The sequence below is a fragment of the Carassius carassius genome, chromosome 9, assembly GCF_963082965.1.
Source record: "Carassius carassius chromosome 9, fCarCar2.1, whole genome shotgun sequence".
NCBI lineage: Eukaryota > Metazoa > Chordata > Actinopteri > Cypriniformes > Cyprinidae > Carassius > Carassius carassius.
In genome coordinates this window covers 17,583,201-17,607,395 of record NC_081763.1, presented here as the reverse complement: position 1 = coordinate 17,607,395, position 24,195 = coordinate 17,583,201, and the positions used below count along the sequence as shown (strand labels likewise).

At 37.4% G+C, this 24,195-nt stretch overlaps 2 protein-coding genes across 3 annotated transcripts; both read left to right on the top strand.

Annotated features, from left to right (window-relative positions):
* Window positions 1–2,712: 2,712 nt before the first annotated feature.
* On the top strand, window positions 2,713–9,440 carry LOC132149124 (ER membrane protein complex subunit 10). Of its 2 annotated transcripts, XM_059558074.1 has the most exons (8): window positions 2,713–2,861; window positions 3,040–3,106; window positions 3,191–3,303; window positions 3,430–3,543; window positions 7,370–7,554; window positions 7,804–7,897; window positions 8,408–8,510; window positions 9,141–9,440. In XM_059558074.1, exons 1-7 carry the CDS (start codon window positions 2,766–2,768, stop codon window positions 8,492–8,494), a joined length of 756 nt encoding a protein of 251 aa, XP_059414057.1. In that variant the 5' UTR covers window positions 2,713–2,765; the 3' UTR covers window positions 8,495–8,510; window positions 9,141–9,440. The 2 variants fall into 2 exon arrangements, with proteins under 2 accessions (XP_059414057.1, XP_059414056.1); XM_059558073.1 differs by lacking the exon at window positions 8,408–8,510.
* Window positions 9,441–14,087: 4,647 nt separating this feature from the next.
* LOC132149123 (tripartite motif-containing protein 16-like protein) lies at window positions 14,088–23,961 on the top strand. Its single transcript, XM_059558072.1, has 5 exons — window positions 14,088–14,240; window positions 19,723–19,758; window positions 20,959–21,021; window positions 21,129–21,268; window positions 23,419–23,961. The coding sequence occupies exons 1-5, from the start codon at window positions 14,186–14,188 to the stop codon at window positions 23,827–23,829; spliced, it is 705 nt and encodes a 234-aa protein (XP_059414055.1). The 5' UTR covers window positions 14,088–14,185; the 3' UTR covers window positions 23,830–23,961.
* Window positions 23,962–24,195: the final 234 nt, after the last annotated feature.

Sequence of the window (24,195 nt, the reverse complement as noted above, 5' to 3'; positions counted from 1 at the left end):
AAAAAAGCAAAGATCACTAAATGTCATGTGCATGGTCTACAGATCTCTTTAAAGGCAAAACTGCAGAGATCAGAGTTTAGTCATGCCCCTGGTGCAAATGCTTGAAGTGTAGAGTTCAGTGACACTCTATTAAGCTTGACACACCAATAAATGCTCTTTGGAACTTTAATTTGGGGCAGAGACTGTGCTATTTATAGAAAGTGCAACTTGACAGGCAGGTGTCAAGGAGAAAAGATAAATATTACAGAGGAGAAGAGACACAAGAGACGCACGTACAAGCACAAGACATATGCAGTGGAAAGGAAAGTGATATATTGAAGACAACAGGCAGGAAACAAGATACTTCATGCTTCATAGAGTGCTAACTTAATTTATTTGATTCAATTACACGTAATAAGGGGTTGATAAAGAAAATATCAATCATATGTCAAAATATATAAGAACAGAATGACTCTCATCATGAAATGCAAGCAGAAAATGTTACTCCGCTCTATGATAAAATGTCAACACACGAGTAACAGACATGTTTTACGGTGAGGAGATGGCTAATTATAGTCCTGCAGGAGTGTGGGGCTGTACCATTGTCTGAGGGCGTGCTGACAGACACATATGACTAGATGGAAGAGGAATATATTCATTTCAGTGTAGGAATGTCGTGGAATTCACATGGCGTGAGTGCATGGAGAACCCAAGCCCTTCTGCTGAAACAGTCTATTAATCATACAGGCGCTCTTATGTGTTCAGTTATGGAAATGTCAATACGCCGCACTGTATCTCTTACCTCAGTGTCATCTGATTAATGTAATTGAAAGGGCGTGCGTGTTTGTTTTTCTCCTGCCTTAGGTCTTAAATGCAGTCTGTGGGTCCCACACTGAGTGGTGCAAACTGGTACACTATCGATTGGGGGAAAGAGTGTAAGATAAACATTAACTTTGAGTTACAGCACAATAGGAACAGAACACTACAGAACAAAATGAGGTTGTGGAGCACAACAACTGTGTGCTACTGTAATTGATTGCAATAGCTGGGGATTAACCTGTGGCCCTAATGGTAAGCTTGTGATATAATGAGGCGTATAATACGTGATGTGTGGAGAAAACAAAGAGAGTTTGAGGTGATATACAAAGATTATGAAGAAACACCCTGCTGTATAATGCAATCATCTGGCAATGTTGTCCTTGGGTCTGACATATAATATAATAACATGTTTTCCAGTTTAAGCCATTACAGACACGACCGACGGTATGTCTGCATAAATATTTCAATGTTCTCCAACCACCTGAGAACTTATTATTTTGCCTAAACATCTATCACTGTAGTGAACCTATAAGATAATACTGACAATATCCTATAATAATAATATGACTGGAGAAGGCCTTGCCATCTATCATTTAATGTTGAAATGTGTTCTACGTTGGTGTAACTAAACCACTCTCTAGTGTCCAACTCCTGACATTACATTTTATTCTTCCTAGTGACAACATAGTATAATGAAGGAAACCAAAACTTAGACAGAGAGAAACCCCTGTAAATGAGCACACATTTTATTGAATGCCGTAGGCCTACTTTTAAAGACCTCAATGGTTTTCAATAATGTGTTTTTGTCCAGTTTTTCCGTCAATGTCTTTTGGAAATACATTTTGGTCTTACACTGAACTATAGTGATTGTGATAAAGTAATCATGAAGTGATGTGTTAAAATATATAACTTTATGATATATTTTATGTATAGATAAGCCTATATATTACACAACAACGGATTATAAAAGTGGGAGAAAATCCCTCTCATAAACTGAATTGAAACTGAAAAATAAGGCGAACAGCGACCCCTACTGTTTCAGTGATTCAAGCTGCACAAAATTCAGCTGTAATTTCAATTTCGTAAAGAGAGGGGGCAGTACATAACTCATTATCTGGCCACTGCGATCGTATTAAAATGAACCAAATTTTGCGTAATATTGCAAATAAAACGCATTTATATATATATAAAACATATATATATATATTTGTTTAGATATAAAACGTTGACTAATGTATCAAATAAAATTAAAAGTTAAATCAAAATATTAAATTTATAGACGAATGCAATAATGCAATCTATTTTATAACGAGAACGTGATGAAAAACACAAAAGACTGAGTCCCGCTGTATTGCTCAGGCTACACTGCAGTGTCTATTCACAGGCGCGATCCCACTACTGATCGGCACGGGGGCTTTGACCTGCTCCGTCTCCGACCTGGGTCGGTTCACCCCTCCTTAGACGACCTGGTGGTCCCGGGCTCCCCCAGGAGCACCATATCGATACCGAACTTAGCGCGGACACCCGATCGGCATAGTCCACTGCAGCCCAGAACCCCTGAACTCAAGCGGTCCGCCAGCCTCAGCCTCCCAGTAGCTGGGATTACAGGCGCGCGCCACTGCGCCCGGCGACAGAACGAGTCTCTGAGCCGCTCTTCAATGTAACAGCGCCCCAGCGCACCGCGCGCCCTCTAGCGGTCAACAGCGCACACAACAGCCGCCTACTCCGGCAGTGTTGCCATCTCCGCTTGATATGCGCGTCTTTGAGCTTCTAAATAAAAGGTGCTTGCATTTTTATTTTGTAGTTGGTTCGTCCTATATGGAATAATTATTCATCATAATTAATTAATAATTATTCTGCATTGCATGATTGAACGGCGTAAAGTGAGCTTCGATCAGCATCTTTACTGTTTCCTCGACTTTTATTTTGAAACGCTGCACTTCCGGTGCACAGAGGCTTGCGACAAAATGGCCTTGATAAGGGTCTTGCCGCTTGTTCTGTCCGTCCTGTCATCTGTAACGCTGTTATGGACACAGTCTGGCGAATGCAATAATGGTCGAAGGGTAAGTCGCACATAACACATGTGTGTTAACCCTCACAGTCACGTGACGCGCATTCCACGTGTATTTGTGTGTCTTCGGTAGCGAGTGTGTTAGCATGCTAAGCTGCTGTCTGATCTGTCTGTTTACTGATGAATGAATGAAGGACAGTGACTGAACGTGAATGGTTTTTTTGTGCCAGTCAGCAGAAGCGGTGGACACCGATTTCAGCGGATTATCTGTGCCACTGGAGCACTCATTTGAAGTGGGTGAGTATTAAGGTCAACTGATTAACAATTAGTGCTCGTGTTAATGTTTCTTTGTAGTTTAGTCACTGTTTGTCTTGGTTTCAGACGATGTTCCCAGATTTCGCCTTCGTGGTGTCCTGCAATTCCGTGGTGGAAGAGAACAGGGTGTGTATCTCTCCCAAAACCAGCTCTCTGAGAAAGACAGGAATACACTGAAGGTGAGAAGATGATATTTGAAGAAGAGCGAGGATATTTGTGGCTGAGGAGGGAAGAATGTCATGTCAGTGTCTTAAGTCTGCTGTCTCTCTGGTATAATATGTTTTTTCTCTACCTGTGTCCTTCAGGATGTGGCAGCGGTAGACGGTCTTTACAGGATTCGGGTGCCTAGAGTCTCTCTACAAGTGGATCGACAGACAGAGAAACAGTCTGAAGGGTACCTTACTACATTCGTTAGAGCTGTAAGTCAACCTCCTGTTAATGCCACCGTATACTTCTACATGCATCTACCAACATAGATATATTTGATTTGAAATCTTTGTATATATACTTGCACACCAATGATCAAAAGTTGTGGCTCACTAAAGTTTTATAAAAAAAAAAAAAGCTGTTCTTCTGAAATGTTTTATTCATCGAAGAAACCTGAGAGATAACAGTTTCCACAAAAATTAGGGATGCAACGATATGAAAATTTTGGCCAATACTGATAATTCCTTAAATATGAAAGCCGATAACCGAGATGTTGGCCAATAAATCTAAATCCACATTTTTACATGATTTTCGAGAGCCTGGTTACCAAAAAAGTCTCACAATTAAAAGGCATTAAACACATCAACATAAATCAAACATAATAATTCACAACTTTTTTTATTGCGGTAATCTTCTCTTTATAATATTATGTTTATGACATTCCCAGTTATAGTTATTAATGTTGTGCAGAAGCTGTTTAAGCTGCATGTGCTGAAGCTGAAGAGCTGAATAAACACCGGTAAACTGCTGCCAGCTTATTTAACACAGGGAAACGCATCATATATTCAGATATTTATACCACATAAATATAATATTACAACTTCTATACGTACAAAAAGACCAAATGTACACGTGAACTCGAACTAAGTTATGTGCTAATCAGAATTTGTAACTTCTGTTGTGGATGCGCTCTTGGCTCTTCCTGCAACAACGTGCTGAAACACGGAAACCAAACAAATTCATAACGTTTTATTATAATAGTGTTCTCATTTTAATGTTGCAGTTCACTGTATTTTCCTTTTCGAAGTGTTTCCAATGATATTTCAAGCAATTAAAAACCATCATGGTGAACAGTGCACATCTAAAGTGTCTCTGCAGGAAATAATGCATTATTTACATGGGCGTCAGTTTGGTTTGAAATGTGGTGGGGACAGAGACGCATTCAGAAGTGCATTTTCAGAAGTGGTGGGTACAATGATGCATTTTTTTTTTCTCTTTCGCGCAGGTCATGTTTTGAAAGACGTCCTGTATCTTATTAATGTAAATAAATAAAAATTATACAAAAATGTGATGATGTCCGACTCGTTTTATGAAGAAGAAAGCCGTACAAAGCATTAGACATATGATATATGACCCACTAATCTGCTTCATATCATCATATAAGTACCATGTTGACAATATGACATGGCCATGACGTGGTTTAATGTACCTAAACAATGATTACCAAATTTCTCTTTCATGTTGCTTTGTTATAACCACTGAAAACGGGGAAAAAATCGAACCCAAAATCGGGCCTCGCTCTACATTATCCCGCTTATTACATGGCTACCCACCAAATAAATCAATAATTTGACACAAAATATTGATTTGAAAAAGAGTTTATTGATTTAAACACGATTGTATTGCTTCCGCTAAAGAAAATAGTTCCGTCTCTACGATTAGAATCCTGCCGCGTCCATAGCAACGCTCTGTTTTTCATGGCAACGGTGTTATTATCAAGAAATAAAAGACTTCATTCTACAGTGGAATTCAACCAAGCCATGTAATAATTTGATTTAATTCCCAGTACAATTTACCATATCTAAACACAACACAACTTAAGCACTACAAATTTTATCAAGATTGAAAAAGCAAAAATACGTGTAGCACATGAACACTATTGACTATCACACCATGATCTGACTGCTCTCAATTCACAACAACATGCATCCATCCAATCTACATCAGGCATTTTGACTAAAACTTGATCCATTCCTCATCATCATCATCATCATCACAACTATTCCAGAATTCAGCAATAGATTCAAGCAATAATTAAACAAGATACTGACTACTCAACAATCATCTCCCCCAATACTTGCTGTATGAGCGCAAACCGTAACTAGCTAATTAAGTTGGTGGCTAAGGAAGTCTAACGTAACATTAATTGCAAGAGAAGAATTAAAACAGCCGATCCCTTGTGTGCAAATGCACAAGACCTAGCCATAATACCAGCAAATCTTAATAAACATAAGTTATCGCGTCTTACCTTTGTGTCAATGGTCTGCAGACCCTTGCTGTGTGTACAACAACATCCATTTGTTCTACAAGTTATCACTTTGATATGTTATAGTCCATGGCACTAGGATGCAACCTTGTGATATTGTATGAAGGCTAAATGACTTGCTCGTCTATGATACATTCGCCAGAAATTCTGGCCAATCTAGGTAGATCTAGGCCAATCTAGGCCAATCAAAGACTAGGTAGCCTCGTTCCCGCTCGTTCACTGTCCATTCCAAACTGTCAACTCATTTGAAAAACATTCTTTAAAAAAAAGAAGCGCGATAGTCATATAGACGGTTTCATCGGGCGCATGCGCCTGGACCTAACTTAACTTCCGGTCTGTGTTGTGTATATTGGTCTGGCTGCAGTGCCTTCTACAAACGCGGTTAAAGTCAAGGCGATGAGTAGACTGAGGGCTCAGGTGGTTGTGCTGCGGGATGTGTTTCCCATACATTTATTTATTTTTGGAAACTCACCACAATTTTAAAACTGATCGATTTTCAAAAAGGCTTCGCTGAATAAACATGAGTAACGTTATGTACTGCACGTTTAATAATAATAATTCCTTACATTTATATGTTTAAATATCAAAACGAGGCACAGGTGTTTTTTATATCGCTGTATTTCTGAAGGAAGACTTGCATGTTATATGCCTGATAAAGCAGCGTGTGTGAGCGTACTTTGTTTACAGCTGTTACTGGGGAAACCTCCATTTCTCGCGCTTTATGTCTATGCTTTAAAACATCTCCTATTGGCAAAGAATGGATTTGCATTCTCATTAAGTCCGCCTGATCCATGCAGCAAACATATTTTGTTTGTTATCAAAAAATATCTACTCTAGAGGGACTTGGCTGATGTTATTGATTCAATACCACGACTTAGGTGCCCTTGAGCAAGGCACTGAACCCCCAACTGCTCCCCGGGCGCCGCAGCATAAATGGCTGCCCACTGCTCCGGGTGTGTGCTCACAGTGTGTGTGTGTGTGTTCACTGCTCTGTGTGTGTGCATTTCGGATGGGTTAAATGCAGAGCACAAATTCTGAGTATGGGTCACCATACTTGGCTGAATGTCACTTCACTTTCTTTCTTTCTTTCTTTCTATTTGGAAGTCTACCGGAAGTTAAGTTAGGTCCGCAAAAGCGCGCATGCGCAGTAACGTTTGTTTATGTTGTTGCCGTTGAAACCGTCTGTAGAGAAAATAATAACAGTGACACGATGACTCCCCCTCCCCCAACCAACCTAGAACGTATCCCAATGTTACAGTTGTTGCAGTTTTAATGAACAGAAAAGCGTGTAGCCAGCGCAGCAGCAGAACTCGAGGTTTAAAAAAAAAAAAAAAAGTGGTGGGTACAAAATGACTCATGACGAAATCTGGGGGGGACACGTCCCCCCCGTCCCCCCCGAAATCGACGCCTATGATTATTTATCAGCTCTAAGATATCGGCCAAATTCTCTTATCGGTTCAATAACGATAACAGAAAAATTATCATTTATCGGCCAATACCGCTATGGTGGCCGATATATTGTGCATCCCTAACAAAAATATTAAGCAGCACAACTGTCTTCAACATATTTTCAGCTATAAGGCTGATGATACATAGGGCAACTTTGTGAGGAATGTTGCTTGTGCACTTTCTCTTTAAGGATGGGTAACATATTAATATCAGGATACTTTAGATGGGTCTCTGTGTCTCACCTGCTTGTCTGTTGATGGCAACACTGGCCGAAGCTGCCCCGTGTGTCAGCAGCATAATTCTTGTCTTGCTTTTCTCCCAAGTGCTCGTTAGTGGAGTCCCACCTCAGTGATGTCATCACCCTTCACACTGATGTCAGCGGATGCGTTGTTGGCATTTCCATAGTAACGATCCCCGGGTCATGTCGTGGGATAGAGGTGGAGGACGAGGTTGACCTGGAAGTCTTTAACACAACAATAAGTGTGGTGGCGCCAGTCACTGCACCTGTGTGAGTACACACACACACACACACACACACACACTGCTACTTCTCACACTAGTTTGACTCCAAGGCCCTCCTATCTAAGCTTATATCTAACAGCAAATAATTGTAAGAGTTAATTTCCATTCCAAATTTCAATTTCCAGAACCTAGTAGAGTTGGTAAACTTTACACCCACAGATTCCATTGTCTGCATATGTTGTTATTATCAGCTCTTCTAAAAAAATTACATTTGTCTTTTCTGGCTCTGGTTCAGCCCTGAAACAGCACCCTACATTGAGAGGATGGAGCAGGAAATGGAAAAGAAAGGCAAAAACCCACAAGAGCAGAAATCCTTCTTTGCCAAATATGTGAGTATTTGTATTTTGCTCAGTATGACGTGTCACATTACTGGTTTGAGTTGTTTAATTATTCATGTGATATTTTTTCCCAGCTAGGTATGTAGTAAAAGAGTGATATATTTTGTATTGTTACTCTCCCTTCATTCTTTATTTCACCGTCTTTTCAGAATGGTCTCTATTCCTGCTAATATATATATATATTTTTTTTTTTTAGAATTAGTATATTTTTTCTTTCGTGTTTGTGTTATGTACCCAGTGGACTGCAGTGCCTAAGCTGACCTAAGCTGCTATATGTTTTTTGATGTTGTATTTTGAGCTAACCATTATTTCATTTGCTGTTCTGCTCCGTGTTGAAATTGCTGGTCCGTTCTGCCCAGTCCTGAATAAGCCTGTCAGTACTAAACATCTCTCTTTGTGACTGATCTCTTAATTCTCCAGCAGTGTGTGTCATGGTCGGCTGTTCTGCATTGACTGTGCTGTGTCTGTGTTGACTTTGTGCCGGTCTGTGCTGTGTTCCAGTGGTATTTGATTCTGGGAGGTGCAGTGTTCCTCATGGCCACCAGTTCAGCACAGACCCCACCAGGGGGCGCCAGCGAGCAGAGCTGATTTCCATTCATTTCAAGTACTGAAATCTCATTTTAGCCTACTTGGTTACTCTGTCACTCCAGCTGCATTTCTCAGTGTTGTGTGTGTGTGTGTGTGTGTGTGGGCCAGCAGACGCACCTACATACATGCAAACTCAAATACTCTGATCCTTCCTCTGTTTCAGCTTGGTGTTCAGTTGTTTGTGTGTGTCCTTATGCTTTTTTGTGTAAGTTTCCTGCTGGGTCATGACCAGATCAGTGGTGTTTTAATTAATAAGGGACTTTTTTTGCCTCACAATCAGGTTGGCTGGTAATTTTAGCAGGTGACTGTAGTCTCGAGCTCAGAGATGTTCATGACCCATGCTGCCTGCTTCACTCTTCCTGAATTTTTTTTTTTTTCAGTCTCATTTCTCCTGATTTCTCCCTCCCAGTGGAAGGTCATTTGTAAGAGGCAGTAAGTGGTGGAGGTTGGACAAAGAGAGAGCAAGGAAGGATGAAACTGAAAATGATTTGCTTGGGAAAACTTTAAACCAATTAATTCAATGGCATGTGATTGTCCTGCACCTAATCATTGACTCTGGAGAGGAAGCATCGTGTGTTGCATTTTAAACAGTTTACAAATGTGTTAAATCTTCCTGTTGTGTTTTTCTTTTCTCTTTCATCACCAGTGGATGTATATTGTCCCTCTCGTTCTTTTCCTGATGATGTCTGGAGCTCAGGATCAGTCTGGAGGCGGAGCCGGAGGTGGGGCAGCCAATGGTGGAGGACGATGATTCCCTGGCAACATAAACTCCTGTGTTGTACATAATCATTTAAAGAAGATTTTGAGTTAATTGATGTGTATTATGACCCATACATTTACAAACAAAGGATCATTTTAGAAAGATAATGATTGAAAAACTAACTTATAACTGCATTCTTGGATTGTGTTTTTACTACTGATATAATCAAATAAATTGATGACCATTGATGTTGTCAGAATGGTTATGTACTACAAGTGATGCTGTTCAGATTAATAATACAGGCATTATGAAATGGGTGATTGGTGGATGGAGAGCTTTAATAGTTAAAATCATTTTATGCTCTTATAGCTCCTAGTCTTGTTCCTTGACCCAGTGCCATTTGAGCTAGTTTGTTTTGAATCATGTTGATTCTGGTAATACCACAACTCTCTGCACCTTGATGCCATAAATAACTAGTCATCTACCATAAACCAAAAATCTCTTCATCATGGTTATGGTATAAGCTCACCCCTAAATAAACTAAAATAACAAAAAAACTGTTTAGGCTCTCTTGGGTTTAAATAAATATTTTGATATCATTATTAAGGCAAAAGTGTACCCTCCAGCTGACAGTAATATACTTATAATGTAAGTCAAAGGTTCTAGGCATTAAATCGGATTGAAAATTTCAATGCATATTGTACAGCCACATGACTTTAAACATTGTATGTTGTAACAAAATCCGTAGGAAGGAAGTGACCAGTGTTGGCGTTTGGAGACTCGGGTAAGTTTATTCAATAACTTAAAAAAAAAAATAATAATAATAATTTACAAAACTAAAGTAGTGCATTCATACAATGTCAATGGCACAATTTCAGTTCCTCTGGTGCTCTTTCTCCCAAGCAGAGCAATGTGCCGAGTCTCCGTCGCGTCTCTCTCTGCCACCACATTCATTCTCCAGCTTCTCTTTAACCGGTCTTTCCAGGCCAATTACTGCAATCAGACACAGGTGTTCATCATATTGCACTTGACCGGACCTTCTCTCCACGTGGGAACCACGTCCTCTTCGCCACATATTTGTTAACATGAAAAACAATGTGACATAATAGTAAAAAACGATACCATATACTGCTTTTAAATCATCCTGATTGCCTGGTCCTTAGACTGAAGTATTGAGCTAGACATTTTTTTCAAAGAAATAAACTGTTAGAAAGTGAAGTTGCAGTTTAACATTATAATTAATTTATAAGTTTGGGGTCAAAAGTTTTTTCATTGTGTTATTTATTATTATTATTTATTTATTGTTTTCAAAGTTGCCGTTTTTCTATTTAATAAATGCTTGTTATTTTAACTTTATTATCAAAGACGCTTGAAAACAATGTATCACAGTTTTCAACATTAGTAATAAGAAGAAACATTTATTGAGCAGCAAATCCGAATATTAGAATTACTTCTGAAGGATCATGTGACACTGAAAAGTAATGATGCTGAAAATTCAGCTTTGCCATCACAGGAATAAATTACATTTTAAAATATATTCAAACAGAAAACAGATTAAAGGTAGGTTACTGGCAAACATATACAAAATCTTATTTCAATTCAAATTAGTTTGACTTTAAACAATTATTTAGTACTGATTGGTATAATTATAGTATTTAAACATTTCAAGGGCTTTAGACGAAATATTCACTGGTGCTTTTTTTTTTCTTTTCTTTTTTTGAGATTCAGAAAAAAAGATGTTGCTAACCAGCCGCTATTAGTGTGTGTGCTGTAAACAGAAGTGAACTTGGGGAGAGAATGTTCTAGACCGACTCCAACAGACCTGAGGCTATCTTTGTCATCTGTCAGTCATGCTCAGCTCGTGGGTCTGTTTGTCTTGGGTCTGTTCAGCTGTAACATTGGCAGTGAGTGGTAAATCTGGATCTAATGAGGCTCAGTGCAACAACACTCTATCGTGTTCCCCTAAATCCTTAACTACACCACCCACCCGTGTTCTCTGAAAGATTGTGTAGTGCCATGGAGCAGGACATCTACAAGTCCATGACCTCAATCAATCACTGTTGATCTCTTTCTGTCCAGGCCAATGTCAATGTCACGGTTCAACTCTTAAGCAAGGAGAAGAGAGCTTGAATGAATTTCAGTCATTTGGAAGTAAAAGAATCTGCTGGTATGCAAAGGTCTGACACCTTTGTGCTTACAGGCCTCTGTAAACCGCTCTGGTGGGCTGAAAGGTACCAGTCAGAGGACCGCGCTGCAGGAAATCTTGCTTCATTTCCATGGCTTTAGCTGTGAGAAGCTAATGAGAAGTAAAAAAAAAAAAAAAAAAAAGTATACATCTGGATTTACAAATCTCTAACGTTTATACCTCGGTAAATGTTTGGTATTAGGTAACTCGTGAACTTTTTTACATAGAGATCCGATTCAGTGTAGAACTATCATCACAGCTCTGATGAATGTGTGGATACCAAGAAGCACAAGGTTGAAACTGAGACAGAACAGTGAGACAGGAAGTGGATTTCTTTCTCGCTCTTCACCTGCTGCTGTATTTTTCTGAACACACTATCACAAAAATACCAAATTAAAGAAACAAACACAATTTGATACGCTGGTTTTACTGCATTTGTATTGTATTTAGGACACCAAATATCTCTGAATAAAGAGAGAAAAGTTTTTTTTTCTCTCAGGAGATACATTGTGCCACTTGCTCAGCATTTTTTATAACATCTGATACTCAAACCCAATCCACTTTACTGGTGTCCAAAAGAAGAAATGCATGACAAATGAGTCTACAGCATGAAAGTTTGCAGGAAGAGGAAACAGAAACCTGCGTTTGGGAGAGGCCTCTCTCAGTGGACAATCGTAAATCTCACATCCCATCACTGTGACCAGTTGTGTAGCCATGACAACCTGTTAATCAGAGCACACCTGCCAGAGATACCAGTGTGATTTTAAAGTATTCAGAGCTTGTGTTTAGTTGACATTGACGTTGGTCAAGTGGTCAATGCTACTATATATATATATATATATGTTTGTGTGTGTATATATACATTTATATATATATTTATATATAATACAAATAATATAATACTATATTAAGCAATTATTAGATCCTCCCCTACATAAGTAATATAATTATAATATATAATAATATATTCATATAATTTAATATTCTATATAATTGTGATGTGTGTAGAAAATAATAATAACATCATATGTTATACTAAATATGATGTATATACATAGTAATTATATATTCATAGTACTTTAGTAATGTAATAATGTATGTGAAAAAAAAAGATATATATATATATATATATATATATATATATATATATATATATATATATATATATATATATATATATATATACATATATATATATACATATATATAAATATATGCTTATAGATATATTCAGATGCAATATTGTATTTGTGGTATTATTATTAATAATATCACAGGTGTAATATTAAGTGATATAATATAGTCACATTTATATATCCATATTAATTTAATAATACATAATGTATAATAATATTATATAATATAATGCAATGTTTATATATAGAATATAACAAAAATATAAATTTAAAATTACATTTGTGATATTATGATTAATATTGCACATAATTTATGCTGTGTTTTAGTCTGTTAGGCTTAAATCACAACAACTGAAATAAGAAATGCAGATAATATATAGTCTGTTTTGATTTATGCGGAACACAAACAGTATTAAATTATGTGCAAGTTAGCCTACAAATCACTGTCACTCCGCCGATGCTATTTGGAAGGGAGGTAGGGTGTCTCTTAAAAAAGTCCTATACATTCACATAGCCACACAATGCTCTGTGTTTAAGCTAAACATAGCGTACAGTTGCCACCTATTAAAATTCCACCGCCTAACTTACAAGTCTTCAAAGCACGAGGAGCTAAAGAAACAGCGCTTCCCAGGAAGGGAAGCTGTTTCTCATTACAAAGATAAAGAGAGAACAGGGGTGCTAAGAGGAAGAGTGAGAAAAGAATGAGTGGCTGAGGGACGAGAAAAAACCTGACTCATTTATCAGGAATGAAGATAGCCCAGATACTTACATAATCGACAGTCTGCTTTGAAGCATTAAAGAATCACCGTGTGATTTAAGACTCAGAGCTTTGAGATGAAGAAACATGCCTCATTACGGGGTGATAATCGGTTAGGGGGATCCACTACAGATTAGTACAGTTTTACTGTTTTTACAATCAATCCATTTGATTAAGAAACTTATGCTGTTGTCATTTCGGGAGGTCTCATGACCTATGACATAAGGTTTGCTGCAACTACTTGCAATTTCTGTAAAGCATTCAATCATCCTTCTAATTCATTTGCAAAGTCAAAACGTTCTGATACCTCGCGATTAGCAAAGTTGCTGTGGTTACATAACATTTCCCACAACATAAACAAAAAAAATGCCTTGGGTTGTGTGTGAAGATGTCCTTCAGACGTGACAGTAATGTGAGTGCAATGTCAGAACCCCTGCTGAACTCTGAGGTCAAAGAACCCAGACTGACTTCTCCTTGAATAAACAAACACTTTTGAAATGTTTTGTACTAAACACATTTGGTGAAATAAGCTAAAATGCCCCACTATTTTGCTCTCTGCACCTCTTATCATTGTGGTATTGCATATAGATTTATAATCATAATAACTCTGTGTGTGTGTGTGTGTGTGTGTGTGTGTGTGTGTGTGTGTGTTTGTGTGTGTGTGTGTGTGTGTGTGTGTGTGTGTGTGTGTGTGTAGTCCTATATCCTTTTATTCACTCATTTCATGGAACATGTGAGCTACATGTGGTTTAGGTGACAGGATATACCTCATATTCAGCACCTCGACCACCTACAGACCCCCTCCCCTCCCCATAGGCAGTGTCTTTTCCTCCCCCTTTTTTGCGGAGTGAATAAGAAGGGAACCCAGAGACAGAGAGACTTGGAGTCGAAAAGACGCTCATCCAGCCCTGCAATGCCCAGTAGTACCCCAAGCACCAACGGAATCATGCCTGAAGTAAAGAAAGCAGGTAAGGGCTGCTCTCCTTGCTTCACCTCTATCAGTTCATTATCAGCAGCACAGGCTCACCTGTGTGCCAGGACGCTTTGTGGCTGAGATCTGTAACTTGCTACCAATGCATCACTGGCTGTTGCTTTATATTTTTAAGTACTTGGCACAAAGATAATTAAGTAAAACTACAAAAATGTTAAAGGAAGGTGATAAAGAAAATTGCTAGAGAAAATTGACATAGTAATGAAATGAAATAAAATGAAAATAAAAGAGTACAGAAAAAAAAAAAATCTGAAATACAAAATAAAACATAATAATTAGAAAATAAATTGCAAATCTATGTGAGGAAAAAAAGACTGTATATATAGTTATGGTAATATAATATTTATGCAGATTAAAAAAATAAGTCAAGGTAAAATGGACATTAAAACAACTTAATTTTACAATTTTAATTATTTGTGTTTTTTATAAATGTCTTGCATTTATTTTATTTTAAAAGTGATGTATTTTACAAACATTTCATTTAAGTTTATTTTTTGTAAATATTTTATTGTATGTATATGTATAATATTTATATATTTTTACATTTTATAGTAATTCCTATTTTCATTTTCATCTTGGTATATCAAAAAAAAAATGTGTGGTTGTATGTGTGCGTACATGAGCATGTATACACTTAATACTTAATACCATACACTTTGTATACGCTTTACTTATATTTTGAGGACAAATATGTACCCAGAAGTGTGTAAAAATCTGTATTTATCAGGATAAGGTTACTGTTTCTTACTAGCTGTATATGAAAACAACAGAGGTATATTGAATGTCTTTATTCAGATGAATACTACATGAGAATGTGTGTGTGTGTGTGTGTGTGTGTGTGTGTGTGTGTGTGTGTGTGTGTGTGTGTGTGTGGGTGTGTGTGTGTGTGTGTGTGTGTGTGTGTGTGTGTGTGGGTGTGTGTGTGTGTGTGTGTGTGTGTGTGTGTGTGTGTGTGTGAGCAGTGTGTGTGTGTGTGTGAGCAGTGTGTGTGTGTGTGTGAGCAGTGTCTATGGAATGCACCTGGTGATGCAACCAGACATCATCTTTCTAGACACCTCAGACACAGACCTGCAGTATTTTACATCGCTGGTGACAGTACACAAACTAAAAGTGTCACCACAATGCTGATTTGATGGAGGGTTATTCTGACAGTTTGTGTGAGACAGCCCAGATCAAAGGTACACAGGAAAGACTAATGGGCAACAGGATGAGAAGAGGGCACCTTGGACATTATTATCATACTGTTACTCTCCAAGCTCTTGTGCACAGCTTAACATCTCACAGGAAAATAATAATAGTCTTTACAGTGGCAAAGAGTTTAGCAGCTGCTCTACTCAATCTTTTGACAACAAATTATTAAGAGGAACGATGGTCAAACAAGACCTTGCAAATTCTCTTGAGCCTGCATATATTTTAAGACAAGCATGTGATTAAACATCCTCTAAACGAACATACTATTTGAAGTACTTTAAAGAAGTCAAATGCAAAAATATTTGGAAGGCTTTATAGTTGTGTTTTACTCAGAATTTACATATATTGTAAAGGTATATTGTGTATGCCCAACACTATAAGTAAACCATTGCATGTTTTAAAATGTTTCCGAATTCAATATCACACAGTAAGACTGATATACAAGTGAAATGACCAGAATTCATCAGAATTCATTTCGGGTGTTAATATAGTTGCAAGACACCTCTTTCACCCTTTTACTTTCACATGTCGCCCTCATCTGTTATCTCAACAACTCTCTCTGTTTCTCTCTCACTCTCTCTCTCGCTCTCAATATCCTTGTCATTTTAATTGTATTTTAATTGGAAAATTTTTGGTTAATTCTTTTGGTGATTTCATTTTTAATTTGTAACACGTTTTCATAGAAATATGATTTTTGTATTTACTCAAATTAAAATAAAACTAACAATTTAAAACATAATATAATATAATATAATATAATATAATATAATATAATATAATATAATATAATATAATATAATATAATATAATATAATATAATATAATATAATATAATATAATATAATATAATATAATATAATATAATATATTTTTAGGACTGCTTTTCTCATTGTTAGGAGAAAAGGACCCGCTTGCACCTTACTAAAAGATGAAAAGAGGCTCCTGCCAGTTTCTTATTAAGTTATCAATGATGACATGCCGCCTTCTTGATCACAGGGGTAATGAAGTGTAAAACCCTCCTCAGTAACTCATCTCCACAGCCCTGCCCTCCTCTTTTTATCTATGCCTTCTGAGATTCGTTGGGACTGACTTACTGGACAAGGCAGCATCTGGCATGATTAAACAGCACATGTGCACGGTGCACCTTGAGTGCATAATTCTAACTTAAGTCAGCATGGAAACCAACTCAATCAATGTTAAGAGAGATCTGATCTAACCATCTGAGAACGTCTCTTATCCAAGCGGGCTGAATGTCTTTCCCAGGACTGTGATGGGTCACACCTCTAAAATCTCCCTTTACAGACATGAATCCCTCCATGTGTGCATCTGTCTGTTCATGTTATTTTCCTTCGGGCCTGTTTCAAGTAAGCAATCAACAGAGGGCCGACACTCAGCATGTGGTTTTCGACACTTGGGGGGCTGCAAGATCATATCCATCGCCTTCCCTTTCAAATCATCATGCATAGCGTCTCCTTGATCTAGACTCCAAATATGAACCATACCAGTTTCCCCGTAGCTGCTGGGTGCATGGCAGGGGTTGGCAAAGCACCCTAAAGACTTGTCCAACACAAACAAATTACTTTCTGTAGTCATCACAAGCGAAAGACACCAAAGCCTAGCAAAGACCCTGAGGTCATCAACATAACTGCTGATGCTAAAAAGAGTTGAAGTTCAAAGTTACTCAACAGCAGACGGTTGTTCCAGTTGATATGATGCCAGTTTTATTTAAAGGATTTGATAAACACTGACAATGTGGTTTAGATGAAAACATTTAATGTTAAATAAAGTTTCTATCAACTAACTGAAAAAAAAGTTCTTAAGTATTTTTGTCTTATTTTCCATTAAAAAAATTGCTCTCTTTTTTTTTGTAATACAATTTAGTTTTTTCTACTGATTCTTATAGTGTGTTCAGATTGTATTTATTATTATTATTATTATGTATTTGTTTTTTTAATGGAAAACAAGAGAAAGATTGCAATAAATAAATCATTATTATTATTATTCACAGTACTCATCACTGTTTCTGATCCTTCTGATTTGCAATCTGTATCAGACCATCAGTCTTTCACAATTATGTGTTCATCTGGTGAAAGATGTGAGTGAACGAGGCTTTGTCGAATAACCCCTTCCGTGTGGCTCTTGTTTACAGCATTCTTCAGTTCATTGTCAATCTCCACCAAGTCATCCTTCACAAAACACCAGGGTTGAATCTTACACCAGGGAGAAAGCCCTGACTTCAAATTGCGTGAACCCAGACTCAGCATTTTTAGATCTTTGATTTGTTTTATTTTGGAGCTCTGCTTCATGACCATGGCTGTTATGTTCGACCCCTCCCTCCTATTCATCCTGACTCCCTCCATACCAGCCCCTATAAGGGAGAGGTCCCGAAGAGAGGGTGAAACAGGCTATGACTGATGGAGTGAGCTGTCAGCAGCAGTTGCTAATCTCTGGCCCTGATCCCTTTACTACCTCTGTTCCCTTTGCTCCTGCACCGTCCATTCCTCTATAAGTCCCAAGCAACTGATGGAATTTATATGTGCACCAGGATTATGTCTAAGGTTTCACTGCAGAAATATTAATGACTGCACCATTTGCTTGTTTTCATTATCCTCCATTTGTATGAGCTTGTATCTCATAATTACATGATGGCCTGTAAGAGCTTGCCTGTCATAATGTGCATAGAGTATGTGTGTCTTTGATAAAGGCAACTCACAGATGTACTCTCTCAGAAAAAAAGGTACAAAGTTGTCACTGAGGTGACATCCTTAGGTAAAAAAAAGCAAAAATGTAAATCTCCATATTTTATTTATAATAAAGGTACATATTAATATACCTAAAGTGCACATTTTGAAAGCGCACTGCTGCAGTGACAGCTTTGTGCTTTTTTCTAAGAATGTATGATAAATTAAATAAAAGATGTTAAGGATGACGATGATGATGATGATGGTGACCTCTGAACAATTTGTTCTCAGTGATTGAGAGCAAGATCACAAACAGAGGTGGGGGTCCTGAACAGGTGTACAGAAGTCCCCGTCCTATATGTGCTGAAACACAGCTGACCCGATCACTTAGAGGTGTGCGACGCTGTCACGAAGACCCATTATAGCAATGTCAGTCACTTCTGTCCCCGCCCATCGCCCGAACTGCACAGGCTCAAAGCACAAACTGCTTTTACAAGCATTATAGACCTGCTATTAAGATTTAAAATAAAAATACAAGTTTCACATTTCTTTTCAACAATTTTAAACTTAAAAAGTATTTCACTGCAGTAAAACTAAATACCCTTGCAAATATTTTAACATTAAATCCAACATGAAATCTAGTAAAAATACACTTAAAGATGACATATATATTCTCTAAAAGTATATAAATATTCTCTCAAATCATTGTTTTAGCATTGTTACTTGTCAAGTAATTTAATGCATTTAAAGAATTTCTTTTAAAACTTCCAGATATTTAACCAAACAATAGAAAACATACTCCTCATTGAGGAATGCTCATTGCAGGACTCAAACCAGCAACCCTTTGTTTTCAGCCCCAAGTTTGAGCCACTACTACACTCCATTTGCAGGATATTATATGGATAGTTGTGTTGCATTGCTACTGTGACCTTTTCCATCTTTGCCGCCATTCTGCTGCTGAAATTATCACTCTAACTTACAAAAACTGCACCAATGCACTTAATGCCACTGATAATATGGTAACCTAAGAGAGCAGCACATATTAATGCCCACATTAACAAAAGTAGGAAAGAAATGTGTGAGCTGTAATACATGAGCCAGAGGATTGCAGATGGATTTCTCAGAAGGTGCTTGAGAAGCTCAATAGTAACAAGAAAAGTGTTAAACCTGCATGCCCAGCCCAGCTGGACATAAACATGCCAACACCACTAACACCATGAAAATGAAGCGCGGCAGAAACAAAAATTTATTTTTGGAAACTGCTGTCAGAGCCTATGATGTGTGTCCATGATGAATGTAAGTTAAGGCCTAGCATGCTTCTCGGATGTAACCTAAACCCTGACAGGCATGGGTAAACTATATGATTCAGTGCTAATAACAGTGGGGGTATAAATGAATTGCATAGCATAGGATGATATATATTGCACATGAGAGGTAAGGAATGGGGATCAGAAAAGCAACGTACGGAAAAGGAAGACTCTAGAATGCTTGTGCAGTGTCAATGTCATTTCCAAACTGCCTGTGGCTTCTTAAGGTGGTTTAATGGTTACCTCTGATGTTAACCGATGTACATTTTCACCCCTACAGGAAGAAAAGGGTCGAGAGCAGAAGCAAATCCTGCAGGTAACTGCAAACTACGCAATCCTGTTTTAATGTCTTAATTAGAGCGCCCCCTGTTTCCACGGCTATTTTCCAAAATCTCACCCTCCAAAAGCATGTCTGCAAACATGCAAAATGTAGTTTAACACTTTTGAGCATTTTTACACGTAGTTAAAAAAATATATGCGATTGCAGCAACAAATTTCATATTTTCATGTCATTTCACATGCATTTCAACAGAAATCACATGCAATGTTCAGCTTTGGGGTTTTTTGTTGTTTGTTTGTTCATTCTTTTTACTTAATTTTGCATCATTAGTCATGAAAGTTTGGTAAACACTGCAGACATCATGATGGTCAAAGACACAGAGATGTAACTTTAATTCACCAAACTGATTGATACAAAAAAAAAAAAAACAATCCTTGCAGATTATGTTTTCAAGTCATTTCAAATTTAAATGTTAAAGGGATATTCCATCCCAAAATGAAAATTTTGTCATTAATCACTTACCCCCATGTCGTTCCAAACTTGTAAAAGCTTTGTTCGTCTTCAGAACACAATTTAAGACATTTTGGATGAAAGCTGGTAGGCTTTGAGACTGTCCCGTAGACTGCCAAGTAAATAACAGTGTCAAGGTCCGCCTGCATACTGCTCAGAAATGCCAAAATGGGGCTAGAACTTGTATTTACATAATAATAATAAAACATTTATTTATTAAAGTTTAAATTTAATGTTAAGCATTTTTACATATAATTTATAAAGAATGAGGTAACCGTTTTCCGATTTTGTACATATTTTGACTGTGAACTGAAGTTCATCTATTTGTTTTAATACTTGTCACTTGTCTTTGCATGATCATTCATAAAAGCTTGGTAAACACTGCAGGTGTCATGATGGTCACAGACACAGAGGCCAGTGCTCACTAAAACCACCTTAGATTATTATTTCAAGTAACTCAAGGTTTGGAGAGCATTCCATTCTTATAATAGAACAGACACTTATACTCAGATCAAAACAGCATGTCAATTTGACAATATGGTTTGCATGATCTTTTTCAAGGTGAGTGCGGCTGTCTTTACACCTCCATGTCTTAATTGTGTTAATGGGAGAGGTTCACAATACAATGGAAATCAGATGAAGCTTGGGCCTCCATTATGCTGACATTTAAATAGGATTATGAAGTCATATTATAGAATATAATGACCTGTTTCTCTTTCTTCACAGAAGAGGCACCACCATATGACCCCAACATCACCGAGCCCGATACTAGAGCTGAGCTGATCAAATGTATGCATGAACATTACAGGAACTGTTTTGTTTCTTGTTTTTTTAAATATAGTTCTATATTATAGTTTAATAGGCGCTTGACCTCTGAAATTATATTTCTCTCTCAGACTGGATCAGTCTCTCTCTGGATGACCGAACTGCTCAGAAAATGTTGTGGCTCTCAGAAGGTGGAGCCAAAGTGTCACGTATGTCAGAGGAAGTGTGTCCTGTTCTAGACAGGCCAGAGAGATATGAACATTCACCACAGGTATGTAAGTGAGTCTCTCAATCTGTCTCTACATGTTTCGCTGTTATTGTTTAGTTTTGCAGTGTGATTTCTAAAAATCTATTTTTCCAGTATTATCTTTTTATGAACGCTTTTAAGGGTTAGTTCACACAAAGCTGTGTGACTAACAATTGTCATCATTTGTGACCCTGGACCACAAAACCAGTGTTAAATCTCTGAGGTATATTTTTAGCAATGGCCAAAAAAAATTATCTATTTTTCTTTTATGCCATAAATCATTAGGATATTAAGATCATGTTCAATAGATATTTTGTAAATTTCCTACAGTAAATACATCAAAACTTAATTTTTGATTATTAATATGCATTGCCAAGAATTCATTTGGACAAATTTAAAGTCAATTTTCTCAGTATTTAGATTTTAGATTTTGCACCCTCAGATTCCAGACTTTCAAATAGTTGTATCTCGGCCAAATATTATCCGATCCTAATAAACCATATATCAATGAAAATTATATTTATTCAGCTTTCAGATGATGTATAAATCTCAATTTTGAAAAAAAAAATTGTGGTCCAGGGTCACATTTACACACCCTCATGTTGTTCCAAAAGCCGTTAGTTCATCTTAAGAACATTTTTTGTCCATTGATTGAAAGTCTATGTAATCAACATTTTTTAAGCTTCATAAACTACATAAAGACACACACACACACATATATATATATATATATATATACAGTACAGACCAAAAGTTTGGGCACACATTCTCATTCAAAGAGTTTTCTTTATTTTCATGACTATGAAAATTGTAGATTCACACTGAAGGCATCAAAACTATGAATTAACACATGTGGAATTATATACATAACAAAAAGTGTGAAACAACTGAAAATATGTCATATTGTAGGTTCTTCAAAGTAGCCACCTTTTGCTTTGATTACTGCTTTGCACACTCTTGGCATTCTCTTGATGAGCTTCAAAAGGTAGTCACCTGAAATGGTCTTCCAACAGTCTTGAAGGAGTTCCCAGAGATGCTTAGCACTTGTTGGCCTTTTTGCCTTCAGTCTGCGGTCCAGCTCACCCCTAAACCATCTCGATTGGGTTCAGGTCCGGTGACTGTGGAGGCCAGGTCATCTGGCGCAGCACCCCATCACTCTCCTTCTCGGTCAAATAGCCCTTGATGCCTTCAGTGTGACTCTACAATTTTCATTGTCATGAAAATAAAGAAAACTCTTTGAATAAGAAGGTGTGTCCAAACTTTTGGTCTGTACTGTATATATATATATTTATATATATTTATATATAAATGAATTCTCAATTTTTAATCTGATGAAAAGATTTTATGAAGACAAACACGGATTAAAAAACATGATTTAAAATGAATCGAAATTTTGGGAAGCTAGATCATGATTATGAGACAAAACATCAGAATTATGACATTCTAAATTAGAATGATGAGATTAAATGTCATAATGATGAGAAAAATAGTCAGTTTTGATCTCATAATTATAACTTACCCTCTCATCATTTTGTCTTTTTCTCAATTATGACATTTTATCTCATACGTTTTGCAATCTCCTAATTATAACAATTATTACTCAACTTTGTCGAAAATAGTTTTTTTTTTTAAATCTAATAATTATATAAATAATAAAGTTTTATCTTACATCAGTGTTCCTATAGCTCAATTGGTAGAGCATTGCGCTTGGGGGTTCGATTCTCTGGGAACACATGATAGGTAAAAATTAATAGCCTGAATGCACTGTAAGTCGCTTTGGATAAAAGCGTCTGCTAAATGCAAAAATTTAATTTTTTTAATTTAACAGTCTCACATTTTTTGTAATAATTATGCTTAGCTCACATTATTTGGCATTTCTTTTTTATGTAGCATATTTTTTATGAAATGGGCTTCCATTAATCTATGTATGTGATTGTATAGCTTCATGAACAAATCTTTCAGTGTAATATTCCAGTGGATCTGTTGATATGGTTCACAAAACCCATCAGAATGATTCAATCACTCACTCACAAGTTTAACTCGGAAGGACAGCTATGCAAGTTTGAAATGACATGAGGGCGAGTAAATGACAGAAAGTAATGTGTAAGACTGTCATGGCCAACGTAGTAACCAGGCAACTGCTTTTGGATAACTTTCCCAATATCCTCCTGAAGGTGCTGTGTAAGGAGGGTCTTCTGGGCAGTCGTGGGTACTGGGAGGTGGACTGCGAGGGCTGGGTGGTGATTGGGGCAGCGTGTGAAAGTGCAGGGCGGAAAGCTAAGGATGGCCCATGTGGTCTGGGAGAGAATGACCTGTCATGGGGTGTGGGCTGGGCCGGATCCTGCTACCACGTCTGGCATAACGGAGAGAACATCGAATTCCAAGCTCCCCTCTGTCCCACCATCGGCATCTACGCTGACCAGCCAGCTGGCATCATAAAATTTTTCCTTGTTGAAGATGGAGAGAACGGCTCCAAGGAGACCAGACTGATTCATCGCTTTGTGTCCAGTTTCAAGGAGAAACTCTTCCCTGGTTTCTGGGTGGGAAGGAACTCCTACTGCTGGATCCGAAAGAAGGATCAGTAGGGGTGTGAATACATCAAGAGAAAGAGGGGTTGGAAGGAAACAGGGTAAGGGTGATATAAGAAAGAGGACAGGAGACTTTGGGAGAGTCATTGGTAGGGAGTTAGATGCAAAACTTATCTAACCACAACAAAATGAATAAAACTACTGAAACCGTGAGTGGAGAATTGTATTCTAAAACTGAATCTGCCTGTTACGAACCACAAGGTTGATTCAAAATATTATTCAGTATTTTAGCAAGTCACTGTATTAATTTTATATTCCATGTTATGACAAATGCAGATACTGTAATGAATATTTATCTCTGTGGTCTAATAAACTAGTTCAAAATAGTATTGCGTTATATATGAAGGGTATGTTGTTGTTTCT

Excerpts from the sequence above, each read along its gene's own strand:
- LOC132149124 (XM_059558073.1), top strand. The coding sequence starts at position 2,766 with ATGGCCTTGATAAGGGTCTTGCCGCTTGTTCTGTCCGTCCTGTCATCT. Across the intron at positions 2,862-3,039 it reads AATGCAATAATGGTCGAAGG|TCAGCAGAAGCGGTGGACAC; the intron begins GTAAGTCGCACA and ends TTTTTGTGCCAG. Across the intron at positions 7,898-9,140 it reads AATCCTTCTTTGCCAAATAT|TGGATGTATATTGTCCCTCT; the intron begins GTGAGTATTTGT and ends TTTCATCACCAG.
- LOC132149123 (XM_059558072.1), top strand. The coding sequence starts at position 14,186 with ATGCCCAGTAGTACCCCAAGCACCAACGGAATCATGCCTGAAGTAAAG. Across the intron at positions 19,759-20,958 it reads AGCAGAAGCAAATCCTGCAG|AAGAGGCACCACCATATGAC; the intron begins GTAACTGCAAAC and ends CTTTCTTCACAG. Across the intron at positions 21,022-21,128 it reads TAGAGCTGAGCTGATCAAAT|ACTGGATCAGTCTCTCTCTG; the intron begins GTATGCATGAAC and ends TTTCTCTCTCAG.